Below are 27,906 nucleotides of genomic sequence, written 5' to 3' on the forward strand. Positions count from 1 at the left end.
CTCTTACGTCGTAAAATACGTTCAAATAGGTTGCTTATACGTATTTAAAGATCATAAGTAGAATGCCGGGTAAGACATTTGAATTGAAAATAAAGCGGATGGATCGTTTCGCGGTTGTTTAGAACCCGAGTCTTAAAACCTTGAAACGTAGCAAGCTCTATAAGCAAGTCCACCTAGTCCACTCGATTCTAGTCCAGTCTAAAGACTTATTCAGTACTGCCACCTGGTAGATCGTGCCACAGTTTCTTTTCAAAAGCGGCACATATCAACGGCTCCTTTCGCAATCAATGAACAGACGTGAAATAAATAATTTGAAATAACGTCACTGAGGCATTCATACGGCGAATACGATAAATAGAAACTACACAAGTAAACACAAAACCCTTGAATACCTTGTTGTGAATAAAGTACAGGGGCAGAATGAATTCCGCAATTGTACATCTGGAGCAGAGCGTAAGCTTTTATTTCTGAAATATGACTACCGGTTAACCTCAGAACGTCAACGCGGAACACTCGACGAATAATATATCGTAATTTTCAGGTACGCGAAGCCGATGGCAAGCTGGACATGATCACCTGGCAAATCGACGCGTTTGAAAAAGAATTTCAGGACCCGGACAACGAGGTAATGCACAAGTTTTCACGTTCCGCTAACGCCAGTCTTTATAAGGTCAAAGTGGGATGGGCTTCAGAGTTTTGTTGATGTTTTTTCTATCTCAGGTATAAAACACCCGTATCCTGTAAGATATCGTTTGGCATTTTATTTGACAAAACAATTCTCGTACGATGGTAAAATTCTTTGTTGCCACCAAGTTTAACTACGTAGATATTGATGCAGTACATAAGACAAAAATTAGATAATAATCGGCTTAGGACTCTTAACACAGGATTCGTAATTTTATTAGAAAGATTTCGACTTGTTATTTTTCTTTTGCATTTTGTTAACACATAACTAAATACAAAGACTTTACCACAATTTTTGTAACACTTGGATATGTGAAGCGATTTTGAATGTACGAAGCATCAAGGGTTGGTTTGGATGCACAAGATTGCACGGTGCTAGGAATAGCGTTAACAAGTGAAACAGGCTGCAATGTTCTATTGATTGACGCCATTCCATGTTTCGCTTCCACTTGTACCTACCCTAATTTTTAGCAGTATCTAAAAATATAAGTAAAAGATTATTGAGAACCACGAACACTTGATCGTGTCTGAGTAAAAGATTCGGAAGAAGTTTTGCGCGTTCTATCGATGTAATTAATTTTCCATACTACGTTGGATTTGGAGATCGACTGAATTCGTAACGATGTCACAAAATGTGCGTGCATGTAGTTGAGACAGTGGCGAAATTTTTTTTTACTTTTAACCAGTATCCGTGACCCTCTTGCAACTGCGATGATGTGTTCGTAAATATATTTTATGCAGATATCTGTGCTCAGACTCTTGCGTTCAGTAACCCAAGTGAAAGAAGAATATCAAACGTTACGCCGTGACATCCTCGAGGTTCAACAACTCCAGAAGCAACTTTCCGACTCTCTAAAAACTCAGCTTTCTCAGGTTCAAGGCCATTTCAACATTCTACGCAATAAAATAGTTGGACAAAAACCAACTCCGCAGCTAAAGTAGAAGTGAAATGAAATGAAATGAGAACCGAGATCGCTATTATTGATTGCTTTAGTTTATTTAATATGTAATAGAAGTGATTTCTACCCATTATTTTTACAGGTGCTAATAGTCACACATTGTGAGATAATTTTTATTCACAAACTAGACTTAATTTTTCAGAAATGATAAAAGGTAATGATCTGTCTGACAACAACACTTACGTGTTTTATCGATCATAAATTATTTAAAATTTTACTGGTTTGGTTTCACCCGCTTGGGAACAAGTGGAATATTTGATGAATAATTCATTCGGTATGTATGTTTTTATTTATGGTGTTGGGGCCAATCAGAGAACATGGGTTTTTATTTAATGAATTATGGTGGAACGAAATCAGTAAGATTTAAATATTGGATCTATAAACCAATTGGCATTGCCACATATTCTTGGTATTTGAATGCGATTTGTAAGTCTCGAAAGTACAATAACGAAAAGTGGTGTCAGACATTGGATAATGGGTTTTAAACGGAATGGTCAAAATCTGTACAGACAGAACTATTAATATCACGATTTTCGGTCTGATCTCATGAAAAGTTTTTAATTCAACATCAAGATATTTATAGAACGTTTCAACTTTTAAGACACCAACTCTACTCTCAGCACAGTATTTCAACTATTGAATATCAAGTATTTTAATACGAATTTTCTTGTAGGTTCTGTAATTCAATGAAATGTATCTCGATCACATGATTCTAAGAGAAGTATGTCTTTGTTTCAAAACATATAACTTGAAAATATCTCAGTGCCAAGTTGCAGAAGCAAATACAGCTCCTTTGTGCCGAAACGGTGAAGTTAGATTACAAAGAGTAATTAATTATGAAACGAATATTGCCTTAATACATGGTTACCCATTGAATAGGCTGTGCGTACTATGTTTTACAATTACCTATTACACTTATGTACCGAATTCCAGTTATCTATTACTCTGATAAGGATGTAGCGTACGTAAATTATTTTCGAGCGTAATACTCGTAGTACTTACTTTTTGATTACCATGTTTATATTACCATATAGATGAAGGTCTTCCTGAAGGAAGTAGAAATAGTTGACGAGAGTAAAATTTACGGGCATTAAGCATTAGCTTTTCCTCTGCTCAGACTTAATTGGCAGTTAGTATTACATTTTGTTAGTTTTAATTATTGTTAGTATAGATGAAAATGTGAAGGTAGTTTCAAAGGTTTAGTTAGATTTTCGTTTTTCACTTTATGATGTCGTAAATTTAGATAATCATAGGTGACGATTATCCATTGAGGAAATGGATGAGAAGAAAGCCATATTCAAAAATGATAGTTGAGTGTTTCGTAATTCATTATACAAACTATCGATGCTCATTATTTACATTCTGAGACAAAAAAAAAAAAAAATAAACATTTAACCTTCATAGGACCAGCTTGGCTTTTTTAGGAGTCAGCAGATAACATGGAAACTCCATTTCTCCATGTGTTGACTATTTATATACATAAATCATACCTATAAAAAATATCGAATTTCAAGGGAAAAATACTGGCCCTCTAAAGGTTAATCGTGGGTAGAATTGGTTTTAAGTTTTATTATGGACTAGTTCAGGTTGCAACAATTGATGTACAAGTAAACTATTGTTTTGGTATTTTTTAAATTCTGCCACAATTCAGAATTGATATGAGTGAAAGGTTCTTGTATTATATGACTTTCAAATTGATGCATATCGATGCAAGATTTCACACCGATTGTCTAAAACTTGACGAAAATCTCTAGATTATAAGTATAGTTTGAGTCACACTCTTATTCTTTCCGTAGCCGCGATAAGGTGTCCCCTAACCAATATCTACGCATTTCTGTAATATTTATTTATTTGTATACTATATTCACTACTCAAAATAATTTCTCTTTCATCTACCCTGCTAATGATAAAATAAAAACTAAAGAGAAATGAAAAAGAAATTATACACTAATTATAAGTAAAGGATGGTCTGCAACACATTCAGAATGTGCCAAAAAATTTTGGTCAATTAGAATAATGTTTTGTGTATACAGTAAGTAGATTTAAAAAATCTGCGTTAGGCTAGTCTACATATCACATAGTAGCCTTTGGTGTATCCAACATCTTTACTAATAACTATGAACTTGGACAATTCTAATTCTATTTTTATTGTGCAATTTCTTCATAATTATACAGTATAGATACTTTATAATTTATTACTTTTCAATGGATATTATGAATATGTATCCAGTACAGAGCACGAATTCGATATGGGAACTTCTCATTAGCGATTTACAACAGCAGAGTTTTTGCACAATATAGTTTTTTTAAATTTCTTTCACTTTCCAATCTCACTCTGAATGATAAACACGAAACTTGTTAACTTCGGTTAGGTATTTCAATCTATACTTTGCTTGAAAATTACAGGGTTTGATCAAATTTCGTATACAATTCTAAAAAAATCCTACAATACTAGGAATCTGATTAGTTCGGATAAGAAACTTAAAACCATGCTTTTATCTCTGGAAGCAATTTTGGGTGATATGTAAAACTGTGTTTTCCACATTTATCTCGTCGCCATTCACAATCAAATCCCTTAAAATTTGTAACAGGAAATAATTGTGATTAATCCAGTATTTTTAATATAATTACATATTGGTAATTGAACCTAATTTGAAAAGTAATGTTTGCTTGAATCATCAACTACATCAAGGAAGTATTATATGTTATTTTCATAAAATATTCATTCATAACAACAGCAAGTAACAGTATTGAAGTACCTAATTCTGATAGCTATCATTTACACCATTACATTACGACACGTAATTGCTCAACATTTCAACGTATGTACGTTTAACGTTCGTTAAACGAAGCTAAAGATCTGTACCTTTTTAAATATTAACGATATTATTGAAAAATAAAATGTTATCTCTGTAGTGAATTGGTTCATTCAATATTCAACCTCGCATATTTTATTCTCTCTTTAACTTTAGGAAAAACAAATTAACATTGTAAAACGAGTGTTGCGCTCTCACAAGCCGCAGTTTTTTTGCATCCCTTTTATTGGTATATATTATACCTATACACGACATGTTACACACAATTTCCCAATATTTAAAACAATCTTCTTCCTTTTCGGCAATCTCATACACTTTTAAATGTACTTCGTACACATTGTATCGCCAAAATACCATTATCGGAGATGATTCCTTAGTTGAGAATGGATTGTAGCGAGATTGCAAGGGGCCAAAAATTTTATTGGGAATATGCTAGGAATAACAATGTCAGGGTTACAACTGTTTTTTACAAGTTAACTTCGGGTCTTTTTAATAAAATTTTATGGACTAACTTCACGACTTGAGTGGATACCTATAACATATGTATATACATAGTACACGGAAAAATATGTAACTTCAATATATGTATATTATAAACCAACCTTGCACATAAACATGATTACTATTATACCAATTCTCTGTGAAACTCTGACTACAGAAGTATATTAATCTGAGAGTTATTGTATGTAAAAATATGTCCAAACCTACAATGTTGATCGCGGTAAAGGATCGTCTTCATCCATTTGATAATCTAAAATATCTATTTTCAATTCTTGATGCCTCTGCCTGTGATTCTTCAATGACCCCAATTGCGTGAATGCTTTTTCACAAATATTACAAGCGTATGGTCGCTCTCCTGAGTGAATACGCTCGTGGCGAATAATGTGACTCTGATAATGGAAACTCTTGTAACAAATGCGACACTCGTACGGTCGTTCTTTTGTGTGGGTACGGGTATGTGTTTTGAGGTCAAACTTTTTGAAGAATGTCTTCGAACAATGTGTACACTTGTGATTACGCTCCTTGAGGTGATCTCTCTTAACGTGTTCCTGTATAAAATATTAATATTGCATTAAAACAACAACTCACATCGGTAGCAGCGCATATAAGTAAAAAAAAGTGCAATACCCACGTTTACTTGAGACAAAGTTGTATAGACTTTTGGACAAATTTCACAGACGAATTTCTGTTGCCCTCCAGCTCTGTGACTAGCCATGTGTTTATTGAGAGTAGACTTCCAGGCAAATAATGTCCCACATTCCTTGCATTTGAATTTTTGTTGATCAGCAAAATGTGTTCCTATGTGTTGTCTGTAATTGTAACCTTTTGAAAATGATTTTTTACAAACGTCACAGTTATACTTTTTCACATTACTTTTCGGCTTTTTCTTCTGAGATACTTCAGATTCTAGTTTACTTTTCTCGTCGGTACCATTCATCGTGTAACTTGTTTCTGTATGCACGTTTTCAGCGTGTTTGATATTATTTACAAATTGGGTGCTTTGCCCTTCATCTGTATCATAGGTTTGAATCAACTCAAAGTCTTGCGTTTCATCAAATTCTGAATCTCCTCGAATTAGTTCGAAAAATTGCGCCCCATCTTCGTTCTGTACAAGTCTTACCATGGGTCCATCTTCCCTTACAGTTTTCTTGGACTCGCTTTTAATTTTCTCATTGTATTTCGGAAGATTATTCTGAATTAATCCAAAGATTTCTTCACAACTTTCATTACCCATTGGCGGATTCTCAATTTCCAAATTTTCATTTTTGTTCAGAGTTCCCAAATCGTCAAAATTTGTTTGTATTGATAGATTCTGTATAGTTTCGTCCGAGACAAAATCACAGTTCTGGTCTTGCGTCCCAAGTGTTTCTATTTCAAAAAAGTCAATCAAATTATCTTTGTTACTTTGTGCCAGGTAAAAGATTTTCTCCCCCCTGTTATGCACAAAACTTTTTTCGCCACTTTTATCGTGATTAACATTTTTCGATAAATTTTGTACTTCCTCTTCAATATCCTCCGTTCCTGTCCGCTTTCCAATCATTTCGGGAATATCAGATCCCTCTGATAGCGTGTTTTCCGTTAACTCCAAGATACGTTGACCATTCTCTAATTGGACTAATTTCAACAGTGAATCTGATATAGGCTCGTTTGGTGTTATTTTTGAATTTTCGTGGATACTCTCCTCTGAAATTTTTCCTATTTCGCAAGATTCTACCACATTTTCTGAGCAATTTGTGATCAGTAGCTCATAGAATTGTTCTTCGTTGTCTGTTTTCACCAATCTCAAAGTTGGTTCTTGATTGTCAGAGGATTTAGTGATTACCGTATTAACGTTATCCATATGATTTTTGAATAAGTCTTCAAACATATTCTGTGCATGTAAAGTGGTTTGTAAATTACCATCTTCGCGTTGTCCTTTATCAGAGTTTTCTTCATTCAAGTACAGCACAGAGTCTTGAATTTCTAGTACTTTCATTCCTTTTGTAACCGAACTTGTGTCTAATTCTTGTCTATGACTTGGTTCTGAACAGTTTAAATTTATATTTTCAAATAACACAGAATCTAACAATTTATTTGGATTTCGTTTAACTCCAGAAATTTTTTTACTACAATTTTTATTTCCAACCAGATGATGCTTCTGTACGCATTCACTTTCTCTAAGCTTCAAAGTATGTGTCTCTTGAAGCTCGGCATGCAAAGTAGAATTTTCGATCGCCTCTAAGTCATGTTTAATATTTTGTAATTTTTCTGGCATTATTTCAGTACCAATATTCCCGAGATCTCCACTTTTATTCAAAAATGCTAGACCGTCCTTTCTTAACGTGTGTACATAAATTATATTTTGGGTAGTATTTTTTGATGACGCATCTTGCTTTTCGGCTAGTTCAGGTTCATTCACATCAGGTATCTCAATTTCTTTCCAACAATTACTTATCATCTCAGATACAGCGGCTTCATTGTCACAGTCTCGAGAACTTATATTATCAGTTTGCAAAGCACTTTCGGCCGCTAGTTGCATCAAGTGTTCATGCAAAAAATGGTTTGCTGTATCTACTACTTGTTCCGTATTCATGTTTGCCAGCTGTAAACAATTAGATTTGATATGAGTTTGTTAAGGTTTAATGTAAGTAAGATAGCAAAATATAGTGTAACAAAAGTAATTGTAATTACGTATATGTTTATACCTGTTCAGTAGTAACATAAACGATTGTTTCTTTAGTTCGCTTATCCTCTTCCCGGTTGCTGGGACATGTAAGAATAGTCGGTTTGAATTTGTAATCAGGTTCATGGTTACTTGAATTCTGTATCGTATTCATTTTCGAGATACCCTTGGCTCTAGGAATTCTTTCCGAACAAGAATCTCTCGAACCTTGGTCAACAACCTCAAGTTTTGTAACAAAACTTTGTTCCTCTGTAGATAAATTTGATATAATTTTTTCTTGGTTTCTGGCCTTCTCAGAGAATTCTTTATCAGACACAATTTTCTCAGATATCATTTCATTTGCACCAGATAGTTTTGGTTTATCACATCTGTGTTCTTTGATTTCGTCCATCTTTTGAAATACCTAAAATATAAATATATATATATTGAATTGGGACTGAGAAGTAGTTAATACGAAAAAATGTTTACATAATGATTTTTGTCGATATTTCAAAGACACATTGCAAATGACAGAAAGAATTAAGTATCCAAAATTGGCCAAAGAAACAAGCCGTGTAGAATTGCAAATTCTCTCACCTGATTACAACTTTTGCACTCCAATATATTTATGCCTTGATGCATACTCTCGTGAACTTTTAATAGCTCAACGAATTGAAAACTGTCCCCACAAATTGTACAGTAATGTTTGCGTTTAACAATTTTTCCATAATCCTGCTGACAACTTCCAGTAAACTGTAAATAAAAAAATTTTTCATTCATATTTGCGCTTAATAAGACGTATGATTAATAATTTGGCATATTGATCTAAGAAATAGTTGCAGCGTGTGCATGATTCTAAATTGTGAAGCAGGGCGATACTTACTCCGTGCGATTTCTTCATGTGTAGTTTAAGACCATTTCTAGTTTTATACTGTTTGTCACAAAAACAACAGTCCATACTGTCATCTCCTCTTTTGTGAATAGCTTTGTGTCTGGTTAATGTATTGATCTGTGTAAATCGCTTGCCACAAATGGTGCACGGGTACGGCTTCACTCCTATAATCCATTGGTTCTAATTATTATTTAATTTTACATATATTTATGTCAATTGTTTTAGAACTCTGTCATGTTTAGCAGGAGTATCATGTTAATTAAAATGTTTTATTTTCATATAAACTGCGCCAAAAACGGTCTTTTCAGTTTGACGCAACATTGCGATAAAAAATGGTAAAAGTATCCAAAAAGAAGCAAAACGACGTCTTAGCCTTTTACTGCGATAGTTTCTCAATCCAGTTGTGAAAAAAAGTCTAAAGTGAGATAAAGTTCCGTTTTTACCTGAGTGAGTTCTGCCATGCCTAATTAAATTGGAAACATGATTGAATTCTCTTCCGCAAACTTCGCAAATGCATCTATTAGTACCTAAATGAATGTTTAAGTGGGTTTTCAAATCTGTTGACCTGAAAAATCCTTTTCCACATATCTGACATACTTGAGATCTTTCCTGGCTATGCACATTTCTTTTGTGTTTGTCCAACTGTGACATTCTGTCAAATACCAAATCACATAAATCACATTTGAACGGTCTGATCAAATCGACAGTCAAAACCTTGCTCTTTCCATGTTGATTGACTTTCGTCTGTTCTTCGTTATCTGTTGAATTTCCGTACATTGAACCATCTGATGGCAACTCATAATCAGCAAGTTCTTTTTCATTCTCGAACATGTTGCTGCACATAGAACAGACGTGTTCTCCCTCTGTACTCGTGATGTAACGCATAGATTCACGACGAAAAGGATCTTGTTCAGATTTGTGGACACTATTCCCTTTCGAATCATCCTCAATCTATTCATTAGAAGACAAGCTTTCGTAATCGTAAGAATCTCTGTGGCAAGCTGAAATCATCTTGGCTTTTTTGATCGGTATGTATTTTAATCGACGTTCATGTTGTTGTCGATATGTCAGCTGTAAGGAAATATAAATATATCAATTGAAGCCAAGCAAACCAATAATGAATTGTTTTCAGCACCGTTTACTGCCTAGAATGAACAGGCAGTACGCTAGGTAAAGTATATACAGAAAATTTACAATCAGTCATGTGACTTTACAAATGGGTTGGAAGCGTATGTATAAGAAGAATGAATTTGTAAGCTGTTACTGAATATCGTTTAATGTCTTCTCTCATACTCACAACGCGTTGCAGGTGTCCGCGATGGACGAGAATATCTCATTCAATAATTAAAATGAGTGACGCTACAAATTCCTTCTCAATAGGGATGATAAAATTGCGAGTTTGACGTTTGACGGGTGTGAAGTTAGGTTGGGCTAAAGTGTCATGGCGCCAGTTACGCGACACGGTTTCGTTTGAGTCCGTGCACTTGAACTTCGCAAACGTTGAACTGTATTCGAAATCATCGAAGCGTTTATTATTTTGGTGTGAAAAAATTTGGACCAGTGAATCCTACAGGTTATAAAATCTGTTACTCATTAATTTCAAATCGTATACGTTGCACAGAGGCGTACGTGTCAGAACAGCGACCGACATAACCTTAAAACGAGAGGAATAACTCGATTGTTTGTTACTCCGGCTGCTTGTGAGACGTAAGGGCGTATGTAAATGCACTGATAAATTGACTTACATATTTGTTACGTATCAATAGCAATTTGCATCAGTAAATTTTACAATTTGCAGTTGTGCGAACATTTGCTCTCTTGTATTTTCAGTTGCTAGCAAATGCAGGTAATTTTGTAAAATCGAATTATATAATTAACCTCAAAGTCAACAACAAACTACTAGATAGATTGTTTTGCTGATGATCATTAATTAAATTATCAAAAGTGGTTTTAAAAATTTTTGACTGCGTTAATGGGGTTCAATCATTTATTACAGTTGCTGATGAGTAGACTACCAAGCGGAGCTGCTGGCGAGTATCTAACTCAAGAATAATCTATTTCCTGCGCATTTCTATTGACAAAAATGCCGGACACAATGGAGGAGGATATGGGGCTTTCGGTGAGATTGACCAATGATGATTTTAGGCGTCTCTTAATGACGCCGAGGGCTTCGGTGCCGTCGTCAACTCCGGCGTCGGTTCCTGGAACAATGCGAGACACCGCAGCTAAGACGGCACAAACTCCCGTAATAGCGGGAGGAAGTCGAGCAGAGTTGAGGCGAAAAAAGAAGAGTTTTTATGCCAAGCTTAAGAAACAGGAGGAGGATAAAATGGCAGAACTAGCTGAGAAGTACAGAGACAGAGCGAGGGAGAGACGAGATGGAACTAATGCTGATTATCAGTCCGAAGATCCGATGAATACAGCGAGTGCCTACCGAGCCGTAGCGCCAGATGTTAAATCTGGTATGGATGCAGCAGAAAGAAGGAGGCAGATGATACAACAGTCGAAGTTCTTGGGTGGAGATATGGAGCACACTCATTTGGTGAAAGGGTTGGATTACGCGTTGCTGCAGAAGGTAAGGAGTGAGATAGAGGCCAAGGAACAAGAGCAGGAAATTGAAATGGAAAAGCTGGTGAAGCCAAAGAAAGATAAAGAGAAGGACAAGAAAGAGGTGGAAAAAAAAGAGGAGGAAATGCAATTCAAGACAAAGATAGGACGTAATATACACAAAACATTGGCTATTATGCGATCCAAACATGTTGAACGCAACGAATTGTATTGCCCTGGTCGAATGGCATACGTCATTGAGCTAGATGATGAAAATGCGGATGGTGACATACCAACGACGCTGATCAGGAGCAAGGCCGACGTCCCGACGATAGACACAACGCCAACTTTGACGACCAACGATATTGTCATAAATAAACTAGCCCAGATTTTGTCCTACTTGCGTCAGGGCAGTCGACATAATAAGAAAGGAAAGAAGAACCGTGAAGGCAAATCACGTGTAGAGGAACTCAACGAAATTGATACAGCACAGAGGCCTCAAGACGACAGCATTTATGGAGATATCGGCGACTACGTTCCTTCGTCAAGCAGAAAGGAGGCTGTTCATTCAAAGGACAAGAAAAAGGGTTCATATTTTGACAAACCAGTTGAGACGTCGACAGACGATGCAGCTAACGCTCCACAGCTACCGCCAGTAATAGCACAGAGCATTGAAAATGCACCTAAGAAGGGTATGCTGTTGAATAAACTTGCTGCCGAACCTGAAGGCTATGCCGAGTGTTATCCAGGACTTGACGAGATGCAGGATGCTATTGACGATTCCGACGACGAAGTGGACTACACTAAAATGGACCTGGGAAACAAGAAAGGGCCAATTGGACGGTGGGATTTTGACACTCCCGAGGAATACAGCGAGTACATGAACAACAAGGAGGCTTTGCCCAAGGCTGCCTTCCAGTATGGAGTAAAAATGGCAGATGGAAGAAGAACTAGGAAGTATAATAAGGAGAAGAATGAGAAAGCAGAGTTGGACAGAGAATGGCAGAAAATACAGAACATCATGAATAAGAGAAAACCAACAGGAGGATCGGAAGCAGTGCCAGAGTTCAAAGTCCCAAGATATTGAATAGATGAGATATCGATTCAGGATACGCAAGTTTAACCGAGGGGGAAAGTTATTGCCACCGCTAGGTCAGTCAACTCAATTTTTACATTCTTGCTACTCATACTATTCATCATGACGAAAATCATTGAAGGTATTTTTATCTGGCTTATCAGAGAATTGGAAGACCAAGAAAAAATTTGCAAAATATGATTTACAATTTGGAATTTAGGTTCAATGTCAATAAGACGATAAATTGTGACAAGAATCGTTCAACAATAGATTTCTCAGGATTGATTCTGTAGGGCTCAACTTTATCCACGTTCTCGTCCACAGATCATTTTATACTTTTCCGATTTTTACTGAATTCTTATATCGTCATCTAAGATAACTTTGCTGGATGTGGCAAAACAAATATGTACACAAAATGGCCAGGCTTGCCTATTCTCCGTTATCTGATGTCTGACCTCAGCAATGAGTTCAGTGACAATTAATGTTAGATAGTGTTCGTAAAAAATAGTGAATTATCTTAACAAGGTGAAATAAAATATTGTACTTGCGCAGAGTGTGATTTATTGACGCAGAGTTGAACAGTTGGAAGTGATATATTTAACACTTAAATATGAACTGCATATAGTTATAAGGAAATTTTATCTGGTTCACAGTATTCCTCGACTCGAAGGGGGTAACAGAATGCGAGGCGAGGTGTTTGAAAGGAAACTTTGCTATTGAGCTAGCCATAGACTTTTATCGAAATAGACATTTAAATCACTAAATTCATTGCATGATTAACAAATACAGGTCGTAATTACTAGTTACATAGTAAGCTTATGTAATATCTTAAAATAAAATATGGAATATACGGCTCCAACGGTAATTGCTCTTTGTCTCGCGAGTTGCGAATTTTCCATTGAATCTTCTATCGCATAGAATCTATCTTATTGTAGCAAAGTAATTTCAGTAACTGAGTCATTTAGTGACATCATTAACTAGCAGACAGACGATGATAGAATTTTTTTTACACGTGAAGCATATAGAGAAATAAGGTAAAAAACAGTGAAATAGTACAAACTATCTTTAATTTTGATTAGATCATAAGTCACGAACTTATCATACACGCTATGCATATTAAAAATATACATATATACTTAATATTATTGGATATTTCTGCGAGGTAATTATTTACATACATAATACCCGTCGCAACTTTCCGGATACAAAAAGTTACTCTTCTCAATACTTAGTCAAAATGTGCAAGGTAATTAAGACTGCAAAAACCGTAGTCAGGACCACTGAAAAGCGTGAGAATGGAATCGCGGATGATACAACGCTTTCGGTGAATGCCAGGCCATCGGCCGAGAAATTTCTACCATAAATAGCAAAAGTTAACAAACTGCTTGTTTTAGTGGTCAAAACGTGGGTGACATTCGCTAAAGTAGAACCAGATACGGTAGTTTTCCTGTAGGTGAAATCGCTGATGTTTAATGGAAGCATATCCGTGGTCAATGAGTCTGGCATCTGCATCGCGTCTGAGGTGGTAGAAAAATTACCGGATACGACGATTTCGTTGAAGACAGTCGGCTGCAAGACGGTGTCCGTAGCGGCAAATCTCAGCCCGCAGCTGCTCGCCGTATCATTTCTACAAGAAATAATACTGCAGATTTGCACACCGGTGGTAGCCACGCCCGAATGTGTTCTCACACCGTTGAATACTGCGATGCGGTATCTGTAATAATTTGCACTCGAATTGACGCTCTCCGCATCGAACGTCCCGTTGACGTAAAAGGAACAGCAAAGCTGCCGATCGCATATTTCGAGCCAACTGGCGGTCGTGCCGTTGCTCAAGGACAAAACGCTCGTCGTGTAAGCCGTCAGAATATCCTGGATCACCGCTTGCTGAGGGACCGTCGTTATACCGACCAGAGTCGTGATTTCCGTGTTACTGAACTCGTAGATCAGCGGATAGGTCGTGGAGGTGACGTTGTTTCGGGCCCCGTCGATCACCTTTGGTACTCTTGCCACCAAAAGAGCGTTCTTCGCACTCTCCGAGAAAAGGGCGACCAATTTTCCGTTGGTTCCAGCGTATATTCCACTGCCTCCACTGCCGGTAGCTGGCATGTTGAACCCTGATGCCAGAAGGTTGACGTTGTTCGTGTAGGACCAGGCCGTTTGGGTCTGAATGGCGGTCAGATACGGCATCTCGGAGAACCAGTGTACCGAGAAAATGATGTCGGTGACGTTATAGTCGTTGATCAGAGTCAGAGTTGGCGTTCTGAAGAGGATGTCGAAACAGATTATTTGTCCAAATGTAACGTTGAAATCCGTGGTAAATGTCGCGATGTCTGGGGTCGAAGTTATGTTGAATCCCAGCTCGCCGAAGAGGTTGTACTTTCTGTATCTTGATACGATTGCTCCTGTTCGGTCAAACGCTACGTTTGTGTTGTAGTAGAAGTAACCGTCGCTGGGACAGGGACGAGACGACGTTCCTGTCGTGGTGCAGTTCTCTTTCTCGCTCAAGTTCACCACGACGTAAATTGAGTTATTCTTGGCAGCGCATGAGATCAAACGTAAAGCCTAGGAAGAAAATTCCGACATTAGGTATACTGACTAACACCTGTATTGTAGTATGTTTAAAGATGTCTGACATTCTTTGTATTGCCGATGAATCCAATCGTTCTCTTTACAAACCTCCATTACGACAGTCGACGAATTATCACAGGGTATGTCTGTTCCTGGGTCTGGTACAAAAGAGCTGTGTGAAGGATATAAAGTTCTGTCCGTGTCGGAGGAATTGAGTCCCATTGTCAAAGAGCTTTCTGGAAATACGACGATGTCCGTGCTCTGAAAGAATTCAATGAATATAAGGAATTCATTTAGGTAAACATATTTTTCAAGCGTTATAGAAATATACTCTTTTACAAAGAATTCTGAACTCGAAGAACGTTAGAAATTTTACCACTGCTATTTGATTTTTCGATGAGAGACAAAAAGTTTTTCTTTTATTTAAATCTACTCACGTAATTTGCAGCTCTCTTAATAATTGTAACATAATTTTGAGCATTAGCGTTAGCGATTGTCGTCCCGTTTGTTCCATTTGTAACCGGGTAGTATTCGACAACTGCACCTATGTAAGAAGTTGTGTCTGCGGCCAAAACCTGTACATGACGAATAGAAGAGTATTAGGCGAACGATCGATAATCAAATTATGGATAAATGACTAATTATTGAATGTAGTTGGTATTTTTTCAAATTACCGACATAATAGATTCAACATGAATTATCGATAGATTATTCTACTACTTATGGATGCTACATTCGTTAAGTTACCAGCTAGTAAATTTCTTTCTCAATAGTGTTTTTGAACGGTTTTGTTACATAAATTATTTAATTCACATACAGGCCCGATTGCACCGCGGTAAAGTGAAGTCACGCCGATCTCATATACGAATTGCATCTGGCGTTATCATATTCTTTTCAATTGATAAGTAAATTCGAAGTGAACGCGGCATGCGGCAGTGCAATAGAGTCTCGTAGTGTTCGACCAAAAGATGGCTCGTATTTCAATATGTGAGTTGATACATACCTCGGAGGTCAGTTGAATAGAAATCGCCAACGCGACAGCAACGATTAATAGTTTCGAGAGACGCATGGTTATCAATATGAAGACAGCTGTAATATAATTTTTACTTATATAAACCAGGTTCCCCTTAGATATTGTTATCTAAAATAAACAGCGATTCTCTTCGATAACAGCAATACAGCTAACTGTTATCGCAACCTGGGTTAAGCTTATTCAATTATCGTGACTAGATATTTGTATAGTAATGGGTTTTTCACTTATTCACTATTTCAGTGCAGCAAAAAGCATAATGAATTGTTTCATAGGCGTAATCAGAATTTTCAATTTTATCCGGACGGCGAAGTGTTGCGCTTATAAACCTGACTTACAATAATGTCGAGTCATTCGGCGTACTTACCGAATTTCATATATCACTGACTATTCGTGAAAACTTATACCGGCATTGTCATAAACAATAACAATATGAAAATTTACGCGGTATTTTCGAAATACGATGTCAGTTTTTTTTTTTCAATCAAATCGCGTAACTAGCGCAACACACCTGTTATTTTTTCAACTCCACAGTCACGGAATGTACTTTAATTTTCAACTTTCACAACCGCTTTTACATACCTAGGCGAGTTTAATAAGTAGGTAGACACACTACGTTGTACGCAACGTCAGTTCTGCTCCGCAATCGTTCTGTAAACTGCGTCTGAGACATGCGAATGTTATTGACGATAGAAAACTGCGCAGTTGCGTTGCATTTGACAGACAAAAATATTTGAATTTGTTTGCATCGTCGTATGAAATAAATTTCTGCAGTTGCTTCGCAAAGTGATTACTAAAGAATCGTCCAATTTCATTACTCAAATTAAGAACATGAAGAATTTGACTAACGGTAAATTTCAATTTACATTCACAGCCGATTGTTGACGGTCGAGTAGACGTAAAATTGAAACAGTGAAATCTTATGTAAAATCGACTTATCACATTATCATTTTATTTCACTAACCCACAAATAAATAGTGTATATGGGGCATTCCACGCTAATTCAACCTGGCTTTTACCCTTGACATGCATGCAATTGGCATGCAATTTTTTCTATGATTGTTCTCACTTTTAATGGTTGTAACAGTTTGAAAAAGATGCCAAAGCAGTGACTACGGGACTCAGTAATAGGTAGGTCCATAGAGGGAGAGGGGGGGGGCCTTCACCTAAGCGGTTATATGATATATGTGTGATCAATCAATCGAGAAGTGTAAGCTATAGACGACGGATGAGCGGTCGATCGTTATCAGAGTGCGCTCAAAAAAGACGTTTTGCGGTGACCACTATATCTTTGAACTGGATCCTCAGAAATTAAAAAACGAAACAGATTTCGTTAAAGTAATGTTAAATCTAGTAATCAATCGAAGGAATAAGCGAAATAAATTTTTTTGACAAAATGGCGGTTTTTCAAAAAAAAAAATCGATTTTTGACCAAAGTTTCGGCTTTAAATGGTTTATAAAAAAAAATATTTATCGGTGAGAAAAAATCTTCGATTAATTACTAAAAAAAATATTTAAGAAGCTCGTGTTAAAATTTGAGACCAATCGGTTTAACCGTTTTCGAGTAATGTTGGTCACCGACTTTGCAAACACCATTTTGAGAAAAACGCGTTTAAAGTTTGGGGAGAGAAAAATAAAAATTTACCTTTCAGGGATAGAAAAAACAATAACACACTGCTGCTTCAAGCATCTAAATATGTTAGAAGGGAACATTTACGATGGGCAGGTGCATAAAAGGGACAGCGTTCCAGGTCAGCCCTTCCGCTCCGGCCTTGCACTTTCAAGCATTCTGAAACGCCTTTTCGAATTTGCGTGTAACTTCAAAAATATTCACCGGAACGATAAGAAATTTTCTGTGTGTATTCTTAAATATATGTACATTAAGAAAATAAAATTTAAAAAAAAATCGATTTTTTGAAAATTCTAACTGTATATAACTCCTTAAACAATACGGAGAATTGAGGTGATAACAATTATTTCCATCATAATAATTAAAAAATGCGTATAAATAATAAGTTTGATTTCAGAACACTCACGTTTTTTGCTGAGCCGCTGAATGTACGTAAAAGATTTCATCCTTCAGAACTTTATATCCCCACATTTTGGAAACTATCCGACAGATCTTTTTGAATTGCAGTTCATAGTACATCTTATTTTCTACTTGATCTTATCGTGGAGTGAGATTTAAAAAATAATTTACAGTATAATGGTGTTCACAGGTTATTGTGATCCTAAATGCTTGGCTTGTATTATTATATAGTATTAGCTTCAGCGGCATTTGGGACGTCAACTACATGGTAGTTGAATTTTGTACCCATTGAGTTGCGGCTGCAACAGACAAATCGATTACGGCTGAATTTTAAACTCACGCAAGCTTTAAAATATATCGACCAGGTAATTCGGCTTGGTTTTGTGACGGTCGAAGTTCTATGGTCTTTGGTACAGTGAATCGAGTTACGACACTGAACCAATGGTGAATCAGGTGAAATGATGTCAAAAATATTAGAAATCAGTATACATGTAATGAAATGATGTGTGCACGATAGATATTTTGTACCGTGAACAATATTCTTGTCACTCGATAGTTTTTGCAAGTCAGACGGTTCTCATTCTGGGTCCTTCCGAAATATCACTCTAATGACTCGAATTCTAATAAGTCTCCGTTCTAAGTATCTATTACAACCGTCGAACGAGATATAAAAAAATAATTATGACGTCAAAGAGAGAATCCGATTTCCGAGTTCGGCGCTGCACCATATTTCGCTAACATTCAACATACTCCGTAGATTGAAAAGTAAAGAAATATAACTCACATGTACTTGCACAAAGTATCGAAATTCTCCGGAAGATTGAAACGAATGTGAGGTGCGATCAACGATAATGGGTCATTCCAGTCGTCGGTAGTTTTTATTTCGTCCCATCTGCGAATCGAGGAATGTATGGTTAGAAATGAGAACTGGAATATTGTACCACGGCTTATTGAAAGAAACGCGATTTCTCTCCACAGTCACTAACCGAACAACAAAGTGCTGGCAATATTGAGTCGAGGGATCTTGGACGTTCTTAGCTGACTCAACAGCGTATCGCAACGCAAGATCACGCGAGTCAACAACCGGTTCACGTTCTTCCGCTGTGTCAGATTCGATTCCATTGACCATAGAACGGAACTCCGGGGTGTCAACGAAAATTACTTTGCTGCCATTCAGTAACAACTTGCCAATCCATTCTGTAGCTCCGTATGTTGCAACGTCATCCTCGTCTTCCTGCGACTGCAAGTCGTAAACCTAGAATCAGAGACAAAGCGTTTAAAGAGGTTGACGCGATGCCGCATAACTTGTGCATTCGACATCCGGATACTTGGTCGCCAACAACGCGAAGTGCTTGACTTTAATTTAATATCCTCCCTTGACAATGAGAGGATTTCCCGAATGGGAACCATTCAAGGTAACCGAGGTGACTCTTTGCCTTGCTTCGACCGTTTTTGGTTGGGTCTTTCTCGAGTGAGACCCTTCTCGCCCTCTTCGCGAGATCCTCTCTGTACTTCGGACAACACGTGAAGTATGTACGACGACTGGTCTTTAGGTTTACAAATAATCTTACACTGCAGCCACAAGCAAGCCTCAAATAATTTCGAAAATTTTCCATTTTATCCATGAACGACAGCGAACCCTTGGTATAAACCAACAAAATTCCCTTCGATGCTCCGTCATCACTCTGTTCCGGAGCTCTTTGCGACTTTCCGTTGTGTCTTTCTTTATTGAGCTTATCTACAGCTATCAAATAGTTGTACTGCCTGATCCAATAAAGTAGTATTCCTGCTGAAATGGCACCTACTGCGACGTAGGAAAGAATAGTCGCAACAAGTTCGAGGGAATAGGGGCTATCGTCTTTGGGCTGGTAATTGCTGGCAGGTGGAGGAGCTACAAATAAATCATGTAAATTCATTAATTGGTTCGTTTTATTATAAAAAGTTAGTACATTTGAATTACGTACTGAAGCGGAACACTTCGTCAGAGATAAAAGGTTGCCAACGATAATACTCCACTGATTCATTTTGAAATTTGCATTTACCAGCGATCGTGTAAATCGACACGTAATAACTACGATTAGAATTGCATTCGCGTTCTTCTTCCCGTGTAACATCCACTATCCATTTTGAATGCTTTGGACTTTTTTTTGTTTTCTACAACAAAGAGATTTATTTAATTAAAAGAAAATATTGTGCAGCAAACCTTAGGGGAAAACAGAGGCGACTGTGATTGGAATCGGCCAAGGCTCACTGCTAATCTTTCCCTTACATACTTGATGCAAACATTTTCTTGATCTTGAAGTCGAAAATTCAACGGGCTTATTATTTCAGTACAACAAAGATCAAGTTTTGATTTTTATTCATTATTATTCACACAAATAATTCGAATTGGATTTCTCTGTTGCTTCCACAACGTATCCTACACACTTTGTATAATTAAACAAACCTAAGGAACTTATGAGTTCGTATGAATTTGAACTCAAATTTGAGTCTTCCTGCACTACGTTCGAATTTCAATGAAACGCAAGACTTACCACTAGAAGATTCGCGCGCAACCGACTAAACGTACAGGTTTCCCATTCCTGAAAAACAATAAACCTCTGCTTAAAGGGGGGGGGGGTATCGTTAATTCGGTGGAAAAAAGACACTTTTTTGAACATTTGTTTACAATATACAGCCAATGTATTTTAAATTAACTGGTTACAGTATTGTAGAGTAACATTTCAAGAATATTTTCTGAAAATTTCAGTGGAAAATATTAAAAACTAAGCCATTGGTAGCTAATCTCCGGAGACGTCTCGAAAAAAAGTTGTTTCACGATGACGGTTGTAACTCATCACTGGGTCATCTGAAATCAAAAAGTCAAATTGATTCTATTACTTTATGAGTTTCTCCAGATAACGCTGTCAAGTTTTTTTTTTTCTTTTTTTGATCTTTCAACTTTTGGTAACACTGGAAAGTTAAAAACGCGATTTTCGGTAAACAAAAATCGGCAAATTTGTTATTGTAAAATGAAAAATAACAACAATGTAAGAAAAAAAAAAAAAACTTGACAGCGTTACCTAGAAAAACTCATAAACTAATAAAATGAATTTGATTTATTGATTTCAGGTGACCCAGTGATGAGTTACAACCGTCACCACAAAATAACTGTTTTTCGAGACGTCTCCGGAGATTTGCTGCCAACGGTTTAGTTTTTTATATTTTCCACTGAAATTTTCAGAAAATATTCTTGAAATGATACTCTACAATATTGTAATCAGTTAGTTTAAAATGCATTGCCTGTATCTTGTGAAAAAATGTTTAGAAAAAGTGTCTTTTTTTCACCCTTAATATCTCGTATTGTCTTGTACAAAATCACGTATGAAAGTAAAAAAAAAGTAAAAACAGCCAAATCACATACTGACAAACAGCGCCCCATATCGTTTTACACAGCGCCGGTAAATGCAAGGGTGGATTTAAGGGCATCGAAACGGAAATTCTGTCATTTTCAATTTTTATGTTCAGGATTAATTGCATCAATGTAAAAAATTTAAATGTCAAGAAAACACTCACATTGTGCGGGATTGGATTTTTACAGCTGTGCTCGGTGTCCTGAAAAGCATTGAGAAAACTTCAGCTCAGAGATCTCCTCCTACATCGCAATAGTTATTTTCGTGGCGAGTGCGCATAAAATAGGGATTTCTCGACCAGTGCAAAGTACCTCACACGAGTCGAAAAGTCCCTATTTGCGCACATGCCGTAAATTCTATTTTCCGTGCTACCTCCCGTAGAAAAACTCTAAGGTAATCGAGTGTTGACGGAGGTAGCGCTTGAAAAATATTCTACCTACGTATACCTACATAAATTGAATCTTTAAAAAAGTGTTTTTAGCATCAATATTGACGGAGCAAGAAAATTATAACGTGGAAGTGCAATCATGTATGTGTAATTGCCAATTGGTAATAACCGTGGGCCATTGAAACAAAATAAGATTTAGAATATATCGTGTTGATCGAATATTCGCAAATAAAGTAAGTCTAATGCTGTATTACCCTTTCAAACTGTTCCTCCGTTTGAGGCGAGTCGCATTCCTTTCCGGTTCTGCTTCCGTTATGGCTTATCACGCATAATGCTAGCGTGCGGCACAATGTCGGTACTGTCACACGAATGTTTACACTTTCTTTCCTGAAAACAGTAATGCAAGAACTGCCTTGTTATCGGCTGATTCAGCCATGCGCAAGTTTTCACAGCAGATACTTAATATGGTCGAGTTATGGAATGAAATTGTACGTTAGGAACTCACGTCGTGTCACCAGGGGGATAGTACTCTAGTTTGCATTTCTGGTGAGGATCGATGTGAGGATTGGACGTATTGTAAAATTGACCGCCGTATAACCAATTGGTGCCGTTTTCATCCGTTACATTGAAATAATAACAACCAGTAATTGGTTTTGGGATGGTCATTAGCTTTTCGGCATTCTGAAAACAACAACGCATCTGTATAATGCTTGGTCGGAATATGACACATGTGTCGATTTTCGAAATTGTAAATAATTTGACTTTATGCTGACTTAAGACATAACAACGTAACTGATCTAATCTCAATCCAAAAATGTACTGCGCTTCATGATGTTTATTCAGAAAGTCTGCATCGTAGAGGATATAGAGGAATTATTGGCAGGAAATTTTTTGCGTGCCGCTGCAAAAAATTCTTAGCGCATACACTTTGTCACAGAAGATTGAATTTTTGTTTCAGAATACACACTATCATCATTTTAATCCGGTTGAAAGACATTTTTCATCTGATCTTTTCTAGTCGTTTTAAGAACAAAAACTCAGTACGATCAAAATTCCGCCCGACTACCCCCATAAAACGAAGAATTGAAAATAGCCCTGAATTTGATAGAATTACTAAGTTTACGATTGCTTGATCTTGCATACATTTGTCGAAATATGGTGTATACGAAGCTTTCTGTCTTACAGTCAACCTACGGAAGTTTACTAAAATTTGGCTCTCTGACACGTGGTCGGAAGTTAATTACCTTTGACGCTTTGTATGCAGTACTGGATCGTTCAGTATAATTTTGATTATATAGAAAAAGATTCTCAGCATCTTCGAGGGTCTTAGGACAGTTGGCGTTGTCAGTCGGTTTGATAAGTGCTGTTATCCAAACATCTTTCGGTCCATTAACGAACGTCGCACGAATCTCTGTGAAACAAAGTATGCCAGAACACGTCATATCACCGAACGAACCGAACGTTTTTAATGAAGATCGATTGATCTTGACTTACTTAGATCAACCAGATAAATTTCGAGCAATTTTATTCCTAAGAATCTCACCGTTTGCGTCTTTGTCATAAACTACTTTCATCTTGCCAGGTCCTAGAGTGTCATTTTCTGTCGATTTCCACTCTGCAGGGAACTCCTGGAAATCGTAAAGAGTATTTAATGTGTATATTTTTTTCTTTAATTCGCGAACTGCTCCACCAATGAATGAAAGCTCCGTTATGTTTAACAACCTGCGGAGAAATAGTTTTAGTGTATGTTGATGTTTTATGTCGAGTTACGGATGGATACCTTCTTACTGTCTGGAATTTTAGACTCTGATCTAAAATAGTCCTGCTGAGCTTTGCGCTCTGGGTTCACAATAGATAGCAGAAGATCACCTCTGATAGCAACCCTGATAATTGTTGGAATCTATTTGTTAACTGTAAAAGCATTTCCGTTATCTAGGTCAGAAATTCAAACTAATTGTCGAAAAGGCGATGGTACAATAATTTCAACGCTTTGGACTGAATCGTCAGTTAAAGTCGCAGGTGACATTTTGCTGATTTCGAAATTTGCTTGTCACCCTAGTGACTGAATTTTCATTCTCCACCAGAATCACGTTTCGGCAGTTTGGTAAAGTTGATCTTTCAATTATAAACAAATGCAATTGTTGTGCCATATTCTCTTTCCAAATTGAGAATCAGAGCTGTCTCGATATCGTAGAAATTGGGATATACTTAACTCAGTACCTTGAAAAGTTGTTGCAAAATTAAAAACGATACATTTCGCTCGTCTGCTTTTACCTCGCGAAGCAAGTTCCACGAAATATTTTCCGGCGTTTGACGTCAAATCACTATTGAGAAATGATTTCGTGTCTCCAAGAGTCGTCGGATTTTATGGATCGTAAATAAAGGTCTGGACGATAAACATACAGATATGCTTTCTTCGAACGACTAAAGGCCTCTGACGATATGTTGGTGACTCAATCATTTATGAAAATAAGGAAAACAATATCAAATGTGGATCGTTTGTGTTTATTTAAATAAATTATTAACACAGATGTCGACGAAAAAATGTAATCCTCGATACGAAATGGGATCTTATAATTTTTCTTGTTAAATTACAACACGAATCTATAAGTTCGGGATGTGCTCTGTTGATAACTGAAAAAAAATGGTGACAAGTCACCGTATAAGGCTATGTGCGTACCGAAGCAAGAACTTCCAACATAAATTTCATCGTTATGGAATCTTTCGTCTTACAGGCCAATGTGGTTGTTATCATTTCCGCTTCGTACACATATAGTTTGTGGCTGGTCTCAGACTCCGGACGAGAGTTTATCTACATCGCAAATTCTCCCGCAAGTGATGTTTCTTTCACAAATATAACGAACGCTTTCAAAAATGCAAATTGAAAGCAAAGTACGAGTACTACGATTAATCTTACAATGAAATACATGCATTGGCTCAGTTAGACCGCAATCACATAAAAACACTTGAAATTCTACCTCATTTCACACGAAATTATATCCGCCAAGTACCAGTCGCTCAAAATTTTTTATTCCCGAACTTATTCGTTAGTCTAAAATTTTGATCCCATGGCATGTCTTGCAAAGAGAAAATCCGGATTGCGGGGTAAAATATTGCGTGGGGCTAATCTGTGTGAAATTGGTGCATCTTCGCGGTTTTAAGTGGGTGCGACGTGAGCCGTGTTTCAATTTTTACAAGTTGTTCATACGTACGTATTCCCGCTGACATTGATCTTTCATTAGCACGGCAGAAACGTGCCAAATGCAAAGGGTGAATACAATAATTTTGAGGCCGCACATTTCGACAAGAATCTCAGGATTGCATTGTACGTGTCACGTGCGACGATGAAGAAGACGAGTTGTTCGCTGCCGCTGAATATTGGCGGGAGATCGCTCCATTTATCAGATTATCTGTGACATGATATCGAGGTGGCAATTAGAACCTTTAGCACGAGTTACTCGGATAACAACAAGTTCAGTATTTTCAGTGATTTACGTACGGACATTGCAAGTGTCGCGATTCGGGAAAGTATATGCATTTGTGTAACGTGATTAAGAATTCTATTTCCTCAAGATTCAGCGATACGGAATCGTGAAAAATGTTCGAGGATCGAAAACACGCGAGCAAAGGTCGAGCAAAAATAAATCGTAAGTTAACGGTCGATAGATTATCGGTGAAAGACGTTATACGAACATTTCTGTAAAGAAAATATGTAAATACTAGCAGAGAAAAACCTCGGTAATGCGTGCTTATTGCCAATTCACATCGCCTGCGTTACTTTTCGGATGCGCCGGTTGACGCGTGTACGGAGTGAAAAATAAAATTATTCGTGAAATGAAGAACGCGTCGCAGAAATCTTGCGGAGAAAAGCCAACCATGTAACTTTGAAACTTGAATTACCCTGGAAAGTCTACGCACACTACCGAAGTCATAGGTTTAGTCGCGACTGAGTAGACTTTTTAAGTTCGTTTCGTAGCCTTGAAAGTGCCCCCTCCTAGAGAAGTATTAAGTTTATCAAGTTTCTCACTAACACTAAACCGACTATGCGGGATAATATTTCGAACAGTATTTCCTCCAATCGTAGGAAGTTCATTTGCGTCTGCAGTTAATTAATTAATTAATCGTCGGTTCCCAGACTGACTTAGAAACCTGATTGAATCTCCCACAACAGAAGCGGTCAACCCGTTACGGACGTATCAAGGAGAAGCGTTTTTGCACCTGTGATGCATAGTCCAGTCAGATGTACATGACTTGCATCGCGATGCAACAAGATCCCCACCGATTAAAATCAACCCACCAACAAGAATGTCCGTAATAAATTTATGTAAGGAATTTTAATACTTCGTACTGAATTCACGCCAACAATATTAAAAGGATTTCATACCAACACATTGTTAATTGTTGAGTTACCTTGTAGCGGCTCTCAGTACTCAGTTGAGCTGAAACCGATAGTTGGTGAGTTAAATATTTTAAAATACCGTTTTTCGCCGGCGTATTCGGATTGGTGAGAAAGAAATATCCTAGTTTAGAAAAAAGAATTCTTCTATAGGACAAATATCAACGGAGATTTATTGTTAACTAAGCGGTGCGTCGGTGAGGGGCGAGAGAGTAGGGGTAGTGTCACCAACGTTCCAAGAAATATGACACATAATCGGAATGATGCCGGAAGGCTTACAGAACGTTCGCGATTGTGATTTGACCGAAAATATTGAATAGGAAAACAATAAATGAATAAAAGGTTAAGCCACTTGTATCTTCGATTCTAGTGATTATTAAGGGATGATTTTTTTTTCCGCAAAATTCGTCTTAAAATGACCTATCAGTTCCTTCAAGAATATTTCCTGTAACTTGAAAATTGACGAGGATATTTCCATTTCTTTACAAGCCGAAATTTTATTTCCTCAAAAAACGTAGGGTTTGGATGGAAAAAAATTTTTTCAACATATTCTGAAAGTGGGTTCTAAAAACTATTACCGTGATTTTTTGGCAGCGTGTGGGACTTACAGATCAGTAGTGATCGAGGAAGGGCGGATTTTCGCAGATCGATTATAGATGCTGAACTATATGTTGTAGTTGGTTAAACAGTGAATGGGTTTTTCGTTGAGAGATTGTTCTACGCTCCGAATAAGTTTCAGGACACTGCGTTATTCAATGACCGAATGACTTGCAATGAAGAAAACAATCGTTTCTTTTATTCACTAGCAATTCACGGTTAAACTAACAATTCTACGTGATATTTGTAAAGGACTTATGCTGTAGAGGACAACACAGCGTACATCTTTTGTGGGAAACACTATTCTCTGAACCCTAAAGAAAGAAAAATATCGCTGACTTACCGCTTCTTTTATATTTAATGATTTTTAGCGCCTCAACCCGGTCCTAACTTTTATAGAAAACTTGAGGAGACCTTCTGGTCATCCAATTTACCTGTACAAAAAGTTACACAAATGCGTTCTTTCTAGATGGAAGTCGGTAGTATTTCTGTACATTCCGACTGGACTAACAGTAACGGACCCAATCATGTAATTTTGCTCTCCCGGCCAAATGTTACAACCACCTGATAATAAATTGCAGGCCTGATAAATTGGATACTCTTGATTTCAGAATCAAATAAATGCGGTCGCGTTGCTGCGCGTGTGCACGCATGACCCAATCACCATCATCATCGTCAGCGACCGTAAACACGTGACTTTGTCATTTCTACATACATATTTATGATTATCGTGTTTTCTGCCACCGTGCTTACATTGGTATTCCGTAAAAATTACAACGAAAACAATTCTACCGATACGATTTTCCTACTCCAGCCTCTTATTGACAATCAGCGTTTCTAATTTTGATATCATGTACAAAAGTGTATTGAAGTGAAAATACCTGTTTTGCTATAACCACTAAAATTCCTGGACCGGCGAATCATTTTATACTTCGAAGCATTACGAGATATTATGCGTCACCTTGAAACGAAACCGCGGATGCAAATAGAACCATTTTCAATAAATTCTTAAATAAATAATAAATTGTTGAAGTAATCAAACCTAACCACGAATGAAGTCTGTATAACAATTTGGTCAGCCATTTTTAACTAATAAATTTCACGCTCGTGCTAGGAACTCGCTTCGATTCACTTTCGCATGAAAATATCGACGGTATCGACCCAGCAAACACACAATACTCGACCACTGCTGGTTAATCACTAACAATAACTAAACGACTGACTACGATATGTTTTGGCCTGTTAGCCACTTCTCGACAGAATGTTACTCGGTCGGTATATAAGAACAGCTTTACAGTAACGAAGGCTTACAGCCGGACTCCAAATGATTGCCGACTCTGCTCTTATACTACTGGTACAACAACTACGACCCAACACGAGGATCGCGTCGT

The 27,906-nt window shown here is 37.2% G+C and overlaps 4 protein-coding genes across 31 annotated transcripts; 2 read left to right on the forward strand and 2 right to left on the reverse strand.

Moving 5' to 3' along the window:
• On the forward strand, positions 1-3,066 carry LOC124214649 (uncharacterized). The gene is made up of 3 exons (XM_046617146.2): positions 1-453; positions 542-625; positions 1,426-3,066. The coding sequence occupies exons 1-3, from the start codon at positions 421-423 to the stop codon at positions 1,624-1,626; spliced, it is 318 nt and encodes a 105-aa protein (XP_046473102.1). The 5' UTR covers positions 1-420; the 3' UTR covers positions 1,627-3,066.
• LOC124214628 (zinc finger protein 208) lies at positions 1,794-9,943 on the reverse strand. 3 transcript variants are annotated; one of them, XM_046617089.2, is made up of 7 exons: positions 9,791-9,943; positions 9,021-9,564; positions 8,485-8,657; positions 8,199-8,354; positions 7,645-8,025; positions 5,592-7,541; positions 1,794-5,508 (listed from the first exon to the last, which is right to left on the reverse strand). In XM_046617089.2, exons 2-7 carry the CDS (start codon positions 9,376-9,378, stop codon positions 5,164-5,166), a joined length of 3,363 nt encoding a protein of 1,120 aa, XP_046473045.1. In that variant the 5' UTR covers positions 9,379-9,564; positions 9,791-9,943; the 3' UTR covers positions 1,794-5,163. The 3 variants fall into 3 exon arrangements, with proteins under 3 accessions (XP_046473045.1, XP_046473043.1, XP_046473047.1); XM_046617087.2 differs by having other exon boundaries at positions 8,937-9,564; XM_046617091.2 differs by having other exon boundaries at positions 5,370-5,508; positions 5,588-7,541; positions 8,937-9,564.
• LOC124214635 (IC cytokine homolog beag) lies at positions 9,793-21,551 on the forward strand. Of its 5 annotated transcripts, none has more exons than XR_006882166.2 (3): positions 9,793-10,200; positions 10,490-12,192; positions 20,854-21,551. XR_006882166.2 is itself a non-coding variant. In XM_046617121.2 (3 exons), the coding sequence occupies exon 3, from the start codon at positions 10,577-10,579 to the stop codon at positions 12,125-12,127; it is 1,551 nt and encodes a 516-aa protein (XP_046473077.1). In that variant the 5' UTR covers positions 9,794-10,200; positions 10,292-10,339; positions 10,490-10,576; the 3' UTR covers positions 12,128-13,311. The 5 variants fall into 5 exon arrangements, 4 of the variants coding, with proteins under 4 accessions (XP_046473077.1, XP_046473078.1, XP_046473075.1 ...); XM_046617121.2 differs by lacking the exon at positions 20,854-21,551 and adding an exon at positions 10,292-10,339 and having other exon boundaries at positions 9,794-10,200; positions 10,490-13,311; XM_046617122.2 differs by lacking the exon at positions 20,854-21,551 and having other exon boundaries at positions 9,794-10,212; positions 10,490-13,311.
• Positions 12,660-27,838, reverse strand: LOC124214426 (vanin-like protein 1). Of its 22 annotated transcripts, XM_069134161.1 has the most exons (16): positions 27,563-27,835; positions 27,397-27,476; positions 24,735-24,932; positions 23,066-23,150; positions 22,767-22,933; positions 22,028-22,203; positions 21,777-21,909; positions 21,298-21,336; positions 20,277-20,342; positions 19,707-19,896; positions 19,314-19,633; positions 18,729-18,997; positions 18,527-18,634; positions 15,687-15,772; positions 15,121-15,258; positions 14,804-14,944 (listed from the first exon to the last, which is right to left on the reverse strand). In XM_069134161.1, the coding sequence occupies exons 3-15, from the start codon at positions 24,819-24,821 to the stop codon at positions 15,170-15,172; spliced, it is 1,815 nt and encodes a 604-aa protein (XP_068990262.1). In that variant the 5' UTR covers positions 24,822-24,932; positions 27,397-27,476; positions 27,563-27,835; the 3' UTR covers positions 14,804-14,944; positions 15,121-15,169. The 22 variants fall into 22 exon arrangements, 19 of the variants coding, with proteins under 19 accessions (XP_068990271.1, XP_068990270.1, XP_068990275.1 ...); XM_069134162.1 differs by lacking the exon at positions 27,397-27,476; XM_069134166.1 differs by lacking the exon at positions 27,397-27,476 and having other exon boundaries at positions 27,558-27,835.
• Between the last annotated feature and the right edge of the window lie 68 nt (positions 27,839-27,906).

Source organism: Neodiprion pinetum, chromosome 3, assembly GCF_021155775.2.
Source record: "Neodiprion pinetum isolate iyNeoPine1 chromosome 3, iyNeoPine1.2, whole genome shotgun sequence".
In the NCBI taxonomy this organism is placed as follows: domain Eukaryota; kingdom Metazoa; phylum Arthropoda; class Insecta; order Hymenoptera; family Diprionidae; genus Neodiprion; species Neodiprion pinetum.